The following is a 12,596-nucleotide window of genomic DNA, read 5'->3' on the forward strand; positions in this document are numbered from 1 at the left end:
TAGAAGGGAAAGCCAATGGTAACATAAAACTTTACGTAAATTCAGGAAGCGTGGAAGATATTTGGTACAGCAAATGCTAGCTGGAGTTAAATGTGAGTTTGAAAATAATTAGAAAATTGTCTCCCAGGCTACACGGTGGAAAATCATCATCAAAGTCCTAAAATGTAGTCTGGAAAGAGACTCAATTAGAGTTAGCAATTTGGTCTGGCAAAGTGCATGGCAAGGGTTAATAAGACTTTTTTTTCCCCCCTGTAGAATAGGTGCTGTGTAAGATGAGCTGTTTCTGCATTGATGTTGTTAGATCACCATCTAGAGGACATTTAAAAACACATGCTTGTCATTCTACTGTTGGTTTTTAAAAATTTATTTCTATTCACAGAGGCTGTGTGAGCCAAACAGCACAAAATACTAATAATTGGTTAAGGACTGAAGTGAGAAAGTCATTACATTTTCCTTTCCCCTCCACTTGCACCAATCTTATAAAATCTTTTTGTCCAGTTTCAGTCAGTTACTTGTGAGCACTACTTGTAAGACTACAGAAATGTCCAGGATTAAGTGTGATTTTTCACATCAGATGGTGTCCTATTGTTATGATCCTATCCCTTTCATTCTATTTCTTTTTAACTTTGAGCAGAGACATACTCTCATTGATTCCCAAAATCTTCCGCACTCTTCTCTTTTCATGCTTTAGGGTGTTGTTAGCTACATATGACGTGAAGTCCACAGTGTTTCTGCCTAACAGCATATGACTTTGTATTTCAGATGAGCCCAGTGATGTCACAATGTGCCCCGAGTAAGACTGTGGTGCCAGGGAAATCCTGACTCCGTTAGCTGAAAAGGGGTGAGGAGCAAAAGTGTCTTGTGCTGGACAGGAGAACTGGATGGGGGGTAATCCAACCCTGACAGTTTCCCTGGGATTTACCATCTATCTGGTGGCTGTGTTCCTGGCCACTTACTGCCGAGTCTTCTCTAACGCCTTCACACCACTGAAGCGCCAGACCATGATTCACACAGCCGAGAATGGACAGCAAGAGGGAAACAGCCTGTCAGCAGGTGAGAGGATGGGTTGAAGCGAGAGGATGAGAAAGAGGGGGCTCGGAGAGCAAATAAATGAGATGCGGTATGGACACAGAAGCTTGGTTTGGCAAAGACATAGGCAAAAGAGGAATGAAAAGATACGCGTCAAGGGGCAGTGGGGGTCAGATGGTCCCTAAGGAAGAGGGAGCCAGCAACTGAGTGTGATAACAAGGCCAGCACGGCAGGGGCCTCGCTTGCCAGGGCCCGGTCCCCACAGCCCCGAGCAGGACAAGCAGGATGGCCCTGGGGACGGTAGTCAGGGTCAGACAAGAGATCACCAGGGAAGTCCGTGATGATGAGACAGGTCCAAGTTCAAGGAGGAATGCCAGTCAGTGTCAGGATCAGATGCAGCAACAGTAACCAGGGTCAGACACAGCCCAGTAACTGCCCAGCCCTACACTGAAATGGGGCAGAGGATGTGGGAGGAGGCTGGTCTGGGCCATTAAAGCCTCTGTTCACTCATGGCCCTGGCACCAGGCCCCCTTCACACCCTATGGAGATCTGGGTTCAGAATGGACATGCTGTAGAGTAATTTAATCCCTATGGGATGCTGCAGGGCAATTTCCAAAGGCAAACAGCCAGGAAAGGGATGAGAGACTGGGAAATGGGCATCTCCAGGGGAGCTTAAAGCCTGGGGAAGGGGGTTGGGGTATGGATCGGGTTGCCCATGGGGAGCTTTGGAGGCTCAGTGGGCTTAAAAAGAAAGGTCCAGGCCACCCCTGGGGAGCACCAGAGGCTGGGCAGCCAGGAGGGCAGGGGGCTTCATTCAGAATCCTGGGGGCAGCACCCAAAGGCCAGGGTGGTCACTTGGAAGGGATCATATATCATAATAGGGAATTTGTAGGTCAAGATCCAGAATAACAGGGTCCATGGCCAGGCACAGCTGTGATGGAGCTGGAGCTGGAGCGAGGCATATACTTGCAACAGACCACAACTAGAGACTGGGGATCCAGGCCTGAGCTTAAATGAAGGTCCTGGACCCATGGGCAGAGGATGGAGGTGAAGGCTCCAGCCGACGCTGGTAAGGGCCATTAAAGCCTATTACTGCAGTCATGGCCCTGAAAAGATGGAAGAATGAATCTGGGATGACTCTTGTAATGGAAAAGTACAGGAAAGGAGAAAAGGAAGAAGACACAAAGGAAGGAGAGTGAGGAGAAAGTGATTTCCAAAATAAAAGATTTCAAAAGGCCTTTTTCAGGCAAGAACTCTCTTATTCATATAAGCAATGCGCTTATATATTTCATTGTGCTCTGTACTTGCCTTGTACAATGTTCTGAGAGACAGTCACATTTGCCACTGTGGTTGCAGTCTTTCTCATGCCACCTCTCCTACTATTACTTGATGGGATGTAGTCTAACAGTAAAGTTCTTTGCCCAGAAACTGGTGGTTTCTCAAAATGGAGCCATAAGGAAGCAGGCACTTTGTTCCAAGCCAAGCTTCCTGGTGGAACCAGGAAGCCAGAAAACCTGTAAGAATCTTAGAGGCAAGAGTTAAAACTTTCTAAGGAGAAGATAAATTCTTAAAAGATCCTACCTGCAATAAGAAGCAAGTGTACCTAACACACAACTCCCTCTAAAAATCAAAATACTGCTTGAGAGAGCAATATCTAAAATGACTTCAAATGCCCTGTGGCAAGTCAGTAATCACTGCCCCTAATTCCTGAAAAAAACTGACTGGCTGTGCACTGGAAAAGACAATGGCTTCTGACCCTCATCTGCGGTCTTTGGAGCTGTGGCTCACTTCAAGATCTGCAACCTTTTCTGAAGTGATCAGTTCCTCTCAACCTGACAATAGATCCCTCTTAAAAAAAAAAAAAAAAAAAAAAAATTAGAGCTTGTGACATGCTGGCCATTCAAGTACTGTTTCCTGGGGAGTGTCTGAGCCACGCTTCTCTTTCCTCTTCCCTCCTTCTGTCTCTGCTCTACTGGACACTTTTCTCCTGTCTGTCATGCAGCAATATAATTGAAGAGGAAAAATGAGACATTATCACAGCACACAGCATACCCAGGAAACAACCCATGTGCAGCAATTCGGGGAGAGTAAGTCTGAGAAGTAGAGCCAGCATGGGAAGAGAGAAAGCAAGATAGGCAACAGTCAGGGAGGAAGTGTGTTTAGAAGTAAGTGGGGAAATTGGCCAAATGCATGAGGGAGAAAATGAGGGAAGAGAAAATCAATGGAAGAAAGACACATTTGTAACAAGAGAATGGGAAAGATTGTGTTGAGAAAAGAAGGGAAAAGAAAAAAATCCTGCAAGTGTCAAACCACAGGAGTCCAGATTCCAGTCCCCAGTTCTTCCAATGCCTTGCTTCTCTGTACCTCAGTTCCCCTTGTAAAATACCAATAAGGATGGTCTCCCCTTCCTGGATAACCACTTACCACACTGCTGCAATTGCATGCACTTAGCAGGGCAAAGGGGAGAAGTTTAGGGCAGGTTTGCACACTGGCATCCATACACATTAAGAAAACACACTTGGGAATTATGAGGATGCTATGGGGAGGGTGAGCATAGAGGAATATACACTGAATGAGGAAGAGTAGAAACACGAATAGGACAAGGGAAGCAGAGAGTGGGAAGGGCCATGAATGAAAAGCTGCTTAGTATGAAGGAGAAAATGGACACACAGTAAGGGTGAACTGGAGTTGAAAGTTTAGAAAGCAGGGAGAGAAAAGAGAGAGGGAAGCAGAGGTGAAAAGGATCCAAGTATGAAAGAAGAGGACAAGAAGAAAGCTTTTGTTGTTCCCACCCACCCCCCGTTACAGGCTGGGAGCAAATGGAGGAAACATTTGTGGCCTTATCAACAGGGGAAGGAATGGAGGTGATCAACATGGTACAGCAGGAGGACTCACAGAGACTGAGGAATTCAGCGGTGAAGGATCTGCTGTTGGATCTGTCTCTTTCCCTGAACACTGGCAGTGTTGTGCTCTTTTTTTTATATGTGACATAAAGCATTAAATAATTTCTATGGTCATGGATCATACAGTTTGAACATCTACCTGTGTTTCATGATCACCTACTAGGCAGCATGGCTTCTCTTCACCAACCACATCCCAGGGAACTTGCAACACTGAGGACAAGGGCAGGGACCTTGTGCACATACTGAAAGAGTTTCGTTCTCTCCTTTAGAAACACAATAAATTCTCAGTCCAAGACTCATGCAATTTTTTTCTAAGCCAGACCTCCTTTCTTGCACTTCCCATATGTTCTTTGTGTAAAAACATCATAATTAGTAATAAGAATTGATTCAACTCACCAACTTCAAGGGTGATCCTGTTAAACAGAGTTTTCATAAATTCATCATACATTGTAAGAACAAGAAAAAATTGCATATTCCAGGGAACTGTCCCCCCCATACACTTAACAAGACAGATACAAGAAAAGGTAAAGGCTTCTCAAAAGGCAGATTGTCAATAGCTTTTGCTTATTCTATACATTATAAACAAAGAAGCCAAGTAGTTTCAGTACATTGAAATAACTTCTATATTACACACAAGGTCTGGTACAATGTTAATTGCTATTAGCATATAAAAGAAAGACAGTCTGGACACGCTGCTAGGACAAAATTGATTAAACAAATGGAGGAAGAGTATACCATTATTTAAATGGTAAAGATAAGCACAAGCCCAATTGTGTTATTTTTTATGATGGGTAAATAAATTATTTTGAGGTCTATTATTTATTACTTGTGAAGTTCAGCTAGAACTCCAGTCATGCTGGGAACAGTACAAATACAGAGGAAAGAAACAGGCCTGGTAATAAAGAGTTTGCAATCAAAGTAATGTTTTTCTCTGAAGCAAACACTTTATTAGTATTTTAGTTAATTAATGAAAACAAAATCTCTGAACAGTCTGTTCTTGGGAAATGTTTTGCTGTACTGGTCAGTACTTGGAAAGAATTAACACAGTTTTTAGGATTTTCACAATTTTTACAATGCTTAGATTGATAAGGGATGTTTCCACTTGCCATCACCTATTCCACAACCAATCCCCAGGCAGCCAATATAATAAGTAAAATAAAAATGCTCCCATAATCAAGAACAGTTTGAAGAGTATGCAGAAGGTAGGAGTATTTTGTATACTTATTAACTTTGGTAAATTTTAGAACATTGGTATAAATTTTCTAATTATCAGAACCTGAAATTGATGTAATTATTAGGTTGCTCTTAAGAATGTGCTTTAAGAACTTCTCCTGCTACCCTAAAATATATTACTTCTTACTCTCTTCTTCCTCTAAAGTAAATTAATACCTAAAATTCAATTTCAAGTCGAAAGTAAAATCCTACAGCAGCTCTGTTCCTCTGTTTGGATGATAAATATTTACAAATGTAGGGATGAGAGAACTAGATTCAGGATCCAGAGAAGTTCTTGGAATTCTAATTGTTCAGTCTTCAGAGACTTCTAGAAACCCTTGTGACTGTCCCATACTCTACCCTCAACCATATCCTCAACCCTAAACAGAGACTAGAAAAAGACAATCTTGCTGGAAAAGAAAGAAGAAAGAGAATCTGTTCTCAGCTCCCAATCCCCCTCCCACCAACGGGGATGCTTTTCTCTTTCCTCTTTTTTCTCTTAGGAGTTTTGCTGATAAAAAAGCCAGAACAGGGAAGGCCTTCAATAACCTTCATTATTAGGTGACTTATCATTCAGCCTAGAAGCTGGAGCCACTGAATCTTTCCTAGTACCTATCTCCATTTATTGGCAGAAGAAGAGAAGAGGATTCTTCCCTCTCTGGTAACTTACATGTCTGGTTTGCATAGTAATCCCTAGGATTTTCCTAAGAGCCAATCTTAGATGAACAAGTCTTAGAACTCCACCTTATTGCCCTGTCCATTCAACATGACTGTGAGGCCGCTGGAGTAGACAGAGAAATGCACTGAACAGAGGGACTAATAATGCAACAGTCCTCCTGTTTACAACTCCTCAGAAGTTGTTGCCTACTAGAGACTAGCTAGTTATCTTGCTACCTTGGGACTTGCTGAAGTCCAGAGTTGTCGCATCTGGGACAGAGTGCTGAGAGGGGTAGGAGGAGAGCCTCTTCCCTTACGAGCTCAGTTTAAGAATTTTGCTACCATCAACTGCTGGGGAAAGGATAACAAGAAAAGGAACGTAGAGGAGTGAATAAGAGCACCATGTCACCCTAGGGGCCCTGAGAAGATGGTCATACTTTCATGGGTCAGGCCTTCCTCTCCCTGGGGTCATATCTCTCTTCCTCCTTTTCCATGCAGATTACCAGATGTGGCACTTGTTGTCTGGGTTCATTGGGGATCCACTGGAACAGTGGAAGTGCTTGGCAAAGTCCTGGCTATTGCTGACAGGCCCACAGACACGAAGTGGCAAGGGACTGTGCGGATCTGTGTTCAGGGAAGACTGTAGTTTCTCAGGATCCTGATGTCCGCACATTGCCTGAAAGGAAGCAAAACAGACAGGTCAGTTTGGCTGAAAGTCCTCATGTGAACAAGACTTAAGGCTCCTCATGCCTCTGCACACATGACTGAGGCTGCTGGAGTAAACAAGGAAACACACTTACATGGGTGCCAACAATGTTCAGATCTTTCCCTTCACCGCCACAATTTCTGTTTTCCCCTTCCCTAAACGTCTCTGTCCCAATTTCCCTATATGACAAGCTATCTGCTCTTCTTCTATACTGCATAGTCCAGAACACAGGGAATTTAGAACACCTTGGAGTTTAGGCGCATACAACCTTGGACTCCATCTAAAATAATGGTATAGATGTAGTATCAGTGTGTAGATTCAGCTTCCTAAGCAAAAGCAACACGTGCTTATCAAGAAAGGAGAGCACTTACACAACATCCCATTACTGTTCAAGAGATTGGAGGGAAGGTTATGTGACCTTACTGGTGTTAAACTGGCAATCCAAGTCTTCACTCTTCTGATTTCAGTCTTTATTCATTGACAAATGATGCAGTAGCTGCCAGATAGCCTCTGAAATGCAAATCTTGCCACCAAGACCCAATAATCTGTGATTTCAGAACTGCTTTTCTACACGCTGCTCTGACCTAATGTCAATACATGCACAAAACTTTTCCCTTTGCACAATTACAGTGACTTCTAATGGTGTGACTTTTCTGAGCACAGAAATCCAATGATCTATCATGAGGAACTCAACCGCACAACAATGCACAACTGCACAACAATGCACAACTCCTTAAACCAGGTTCCCACAGAAATCTCAAACTGTATGCATGTACTTTTAGTTCTTTATGTCTAAATAACATTCTAAACTCTTTTTTTCACTATCGGTCACTCAGAATGACATGACATCTAGTTATTCAACATGACAGAGAGGTGGATGAAGGAAGGGATGGAGAGATACATGCCTTTTCCAGTAAAATTCCACTTTCCATGTGTAAGATTTCTCACAACAGCAAAAAAGTACTCAGAAGCTGGCAATGAAGCATGCTTTCCCTGATACAACTTGTCTGCTACAACTTAATTTTGGTAGATTTCAAAGCTTTGTAAAAGATATTTTTGCAGACAGGCCTTTTGTTAGCTTTGAGATCCATATCAGGTTAGGGGCCCTGTATGTGAATTTTAGCTTTCTAAATAAGGTTCTGGATCTCCCAGAAACATCAGTCATTCCCAGTTCTGTGAAGAGGGGGAAAAGTGATTGAATACTGAGAAAGAAAAACTGTAATAATGTGGAAGACAATGGAGAGAGACACATGACTAGCCTAGAATTCATTACATGAGCAAAACTGAGGTAGAAAAGCTGGTCGTGTGAAAGTCCAGTCTTAGGAAAATCCTTCTCTTCTTTGTGCTTTTTCAGCCAATTCTTATAGGCCTGTGGAGAGAGAAGATTAGTAATAGTAAATCCCCCTTCAGATAGTGTCCCAAAACTATGTCTTCTGTCAATGAAATACATCAATCTCATATATATTTAATAAATTAGCAAGTTTGTATCTCTCTCTCCTCGCTCTGAGGCTCCCTGCTGCTGGCCATGCCCCTAACAGCTTTAAGACGGGAGAATAACACCGTAACTCCTTTGCTTCCCATTTCAGACGCTACCACATTCACATCATCGTAAGAGAAGATGTGGTGACTGCACTATGAAAGAATGAAAATTACTTTCAAAGAAAGTCACAAATATTTGAATAAAAATTAAAAGACTTTCTACCTCCCAACATTCTTCATGCACCATCTGAGACCTAGAGATCTCAGAGCATCCTGCACTCAGTAATTAATTAAACTGCTGAACTACTGCATGAGGAAATAAAAAATTCTCTCTAGACTAAAGTATTGCTGAAAACATCATTATGGAGTCATTTTACCATCACACAGAATTCTGGTCCATGTCTCAGCTTAGTTTCTCAGGTATAACATAAACATACAAACAATAACATGCTTTTTTATGCATGATGTAAATGCGGAAGTAAAGAAAGGCCCACCCCAGAACTGGTGAAAGGAAGAAGTCATCTTACATGGAACTAGTGAGGTTATGAGCAAAGCTTTGTGAGGAACCTACATCTGGAATAGCAGAGGACATGCAGGGCACATGCTGCACTGGCAGAGGCGTGCAAGAAATCTGGAACTGGAGCAGCATGTAGAAGAGGGATGCAGCAGAGCAATCTTGTAACATGGTGGTTGAGTTGTGTGGTGAAACTATGAGATTAGAGAAGTAAGTAGACTACAATACCTGGTAAGCAATGGCGAGCCCTCCAGTGTCAGCTGTATTTTCCAACAGTGTAAAAGTACCATTGACCTTAAAGCCATAGCTTTCATACTGTTCAACCAAGCAGTCTACAGATTTCTGTAGTGCACTCCTGTTGCATGTACGACAGCCCCCAGGCAGCACTGTGGGAAAAAAAAAAAATCCTAGAAAGTAAAGGTATTTCTGGCATTCACCTGTATTCCTCACATTAATAACCGAGTCTTCTTAGTAGTCAGCATGGCCTGGAGTGAGTTTTCCTTAGCTTCACCTACCCTAGTAATATATGTATACACTGATATAGGGACCGGGATTTAAGATACCCTGAGGGAAAGTACCAGTGGGGACCTACAAGAGTAAACAAAGACACCACAGCTGGTACCCACCATAATCATAGAATGCATGAAGAAGTTCATGCGCCATGAAGACCCCAATGGCTCCAAAGTTCACAGCACTGAAAAATAAACATGAAAAGAATGCTTTTGAAAAAAAAAAAAAAAGAGAGCAGGTGAGCATTCTTTATAGCCACTGAGCACAACTGTGGGCTGCTCAGGAGCATTCTACTCTGAGAGCACAGAGAAGTACATCTCTCAGATGTGGTACACTCTGTAAAAATGCAAATACAACTGTAAATTACTCTAACAATGCTTAAAATTGTACTATGGGTTTGCATTAAAGTACTTGTAGCTAATAAGCCATCATAATAATGAAGAGTCTGTGAATGAGATTCTGCCTTTATTAATTCTAATGATATGTATTGTTGTTGAGATATGTCCTTATTTACCCACTACTGGCTGAACTGCTGCACAAACAGTAACTGCAATGGTAATCATACAAAAGCTGGATGGTAGGAGAAGCGATCTTGCAACAGTTGTCTAGTGAAAAATGATACATAAAATTGGCAAGGCAAATTAAAATCATGAAGGTTTGACTACAGTTACTCAGGTCTAGCATTGGTAATCTCGCTACAAGCAAGAGGTTGTACTAGAGACCTCCAGCAGTTCTTTCCAATCAGAATTTCTATGATTCTATGCAATGAATTTACAAACAGTCCCACAAGTAAGAGTACACTCAAAATGCATTTCCGTAATACGAAATGATGGGCTCATTCTTTCTTTACATGCACTGATTAACACTGCTGAAGCATGAAATGGTTGTAGTAGATCATCATTACATCACTGGGAACTCAGTAGTAAGTGACAAGAACAGAACAACGCGTCTTCTCTTAGAACTGCTCTTTCAGAAGCTCTGTAGCTAATAACTTATAGTTGCTGCCCAGAGAAGTTGTGGATGGCCCATCATTGGAAGTGTTCAAGGCCAGGTTGGATGGGGCTTTCAGCAACCTGATCTAGTGAAAGATGTCCCTGCCCATGCCAGTGGGGTTGGACTAGATATCTTTAAAGGCCCCTTCCAACCCAAACCATTCTATGATTCTGTGATTCTATAACAATTGTACTGCTTTGCTGACGTCTCATTTTAAAAATTATCCTTACAGTCATCGGAATTGGCTTTTGTCAGTAAAGTTTAAACTTTGGAGAATCATCTGAGAAAATGCTATTGTGCCAACTCACCAGAAGCTGATCAAGTTTGACTTACCAGTCTAGTCAACTGGGATGACAGTGAGAAAAATATATTTTACTAACACTGAACACAAAAGGAATAAGAAGCTGTAGACACTTTTTCAGAGAGGAAGAATATGGTAAGTGACAGTCCATACCACTGGCAAAAATTTTTTTTTTCTATTATTCTTTTGAGGTGTCCTGTTCTTCATAGTATAATGAATTCATTAAATACTGCAAGCACTAGAAGATGTCATACAACTAGTGGTAGAAGATGACCATGGAGAAAATAATTACTTTTAACTGAGACATGTTTATTTCAAACTTCAGCCTCTTGCACAGTGTGAGGTTATCTTTCAGTACAATGGGATTAGGAGAATTATCTATCCATTACCATGCAAAAAAGGACATAAAATAATATTTTTATAGTCAACTGTTCTAAGTGCTTTTAGTATTAGAAAAATATTGCAGATCTGTTCCATATGATGAAAGAACCCAACTGTAAGAGTATGGTCTACAGACATGTCATTGTTGCAGGGGAAGGCTCAGAATTAAAAAGGTATTTGCTTATTAGAGAATGTTTCTTTAAAAAAGGAAGAGAACTGTGTTTAATCTATTTGAAAAAGACTTCTGACAAAATGTTGCTCTGTGAGGCTTCTGTTTTCTCTGGGTTGGATTTCTATGGGTTAGATTTCAGGAATTCTTGGAATCTAGAAGATGAGAGGCAAAGGCACAATGTCTTCTTTGCAGTTAACCTACATGAGACTTCTGCCTCTTTGCTCTGGAGTAATATAATTGGCTTATCTTAGTTTCACCTAGATTCTGATTTTGTTCCAGCAGAGTCAATGATCACACTCTTTCAGAATTCATAAGGCAGTATCCATCTGGCTTTAGAAAAATCTATTTTCCCCCCCTTTACTGTGTCTTTCTGGGATGTAGTAAGAAAGAGGTTAAAGACAGACCCATTAAGATTCTTCCTGGAAACATGGTGCAGCCAAGGGACTACATTCAGCTTCCACCTTTGCAACCCCTCCATACCTGGGAAACTCCATGTGGAAAAAAGGGCTGCGGAACATTCCAGCAGGAAAGACCACCATGTGGTGCCTTATTGAGTAGTATGAATGCACAGTCCAGGGGGACACATGCCAGCTAGAAGCAGAAAAAGAGAAATGAGAGAATGTATGAAGTCCTTATCTCATACCTTGCTCCTTTCCTCCACTGGGCTTGCAAAAATGGTCTGCTCAGTACAACTGTTCATACAGCAGCAGCAAATGATGAAATTCACATTATCTGCAGTTAAAGGTGTTTGAAATAAACCTTCACTTGTTTACAGATGGTCAGACCTAGTAGCTTAGCTTTCATACACAGTAAGGGATTCACCCTTACAACTTCTCTGTCAAGTTAAGTCAGGATTAGTAAACTCCTGTGAAGTCCTGCACAGAATACTCTTCAGGTGGTTTAAGGTCCCAAGCATGCCTGTCAATGCTGCCTGCCTTCTGAAGCATCCTATGTCCTACCTTTGAGGTAACCCTGCCAGCATTCACGTCATCACAGTGCTCTGCTGTTTGCTTTGCTGCTTGCTTTGCTGCTAAGTCCAGGAGAACCAGCTATTCCCCTTACTCAAGGGTTCACGGGCAAAAAAGGTTCTTTTTTCAGGGGTCTGGGGCCCATCCACAATGGTGGGGTTTTTTGGTAGCGTGAGCTCAGGCTGAATACAAAACAGGCTGCCAGATTAAAGGCTTTTTTAAGCAGGATGCAGCAATGCAGCCTTGCAGCAAAGACGGACAACAGCATCTTGTCTTGCATTAGGAGAAGTGTTGCTGGCAGGTCAAGAGAGGCGATCATGCCTCTCTATTCAGGACTGATGAAACCACATCTGGAAGTGTCCAGTTCTTCCCCAGACCCACACCCGCCCTCCCCCTCCATCCACATTAAAAAAGAGATATAGACGCACAATTGGACACACTCCTGAGTGACCTGCTTTAGCTGATCCTGCTTTGAGCAGGAGGGTTGGACTAGGTGATCTCCACAGGTCCCTTCCAACCTCAGTCCACGAGTGTGTGACTGTTACATTTTTTAGATCAGTATCTGACACTTACTTGTCCTGTGAGTGATGCTGAAGGAGTTTCAAGTAGGAATTTTGCCGTAGTAATTTCAAGCAAGCCACCACATTGAGGAAAAAACTGTCTTCACTTATCTCCAGCTGAGGGAAGAGACAGGTAATGTGAGTGTCATAAGGCATGAGCGAGGAATGAATCGGACAGTATGAGAAAGAGAAAAGTCCTACAGGTCAAAAA

General features: G+C 42.1%; 1 protein-coding gene across 7 annotated transcripts in view; it reads right to left on the bottom strand.

Annotated features, from left to right (window-relative positions):
- Window positions 1-358: 358 nt before the first annotated feature.
- The window catches only part of KEL (Kell metallo-endopeptidase (Kell blood group)), a 28,163-nt gene continuing 15,925 nt past the window's right edge, over window positions 359-12,596 (bottom strand). For 6 of the 7 annotated variants that reach the window (XM_041124813.1, XM_041124812.1, XM_030020635.2 and 3 more), the window contains 6 exons: window positions 12,399-12,502; window positions 11,338-11,448; window positions 9,127-9,194; window positions 8,729-8,886; window positions 7,781-7,876; window positions 359-6,477 (listed from right to left, as the gene is read on the bottom strand). In XM_041124813.1, the coding sequence (XP_040980747.1) occupies window positions 6,301-6,477; window positions 7,781-7,876; window positions 8,729-8,886; window positions 9,127-9,194; window positions 11,338-11,448; window positions 12,399-12,502 (714 nt within the window). In that variant the 3' untranslated portion in view covers window positions 359-6,300. The remainder of the gene's footprint in view (window positions 6,478-7,780; window positions 7,877-8,728; window positions 8,887-9,126; window positions 9,195-11,337; window positions 11,449-12,398; window positions 12,503-12,596) is intronic. The other variant, XM_041124811.1, reaches the window with a different exon arrangement.

Source organism: Aquila chrysaetos, chromosome 7, assembly GCF_900496995.4.
Source record: "Aquila chrysaetos chrysaetos chromosome 7, bAquChr1.4, whole genome shotgun sequence".
NCBI lineage: Eukaryota > Metazoa > Chordata > Aves > Accipitriformes > Accipitridae > Aquila > Aquila chrysaetos.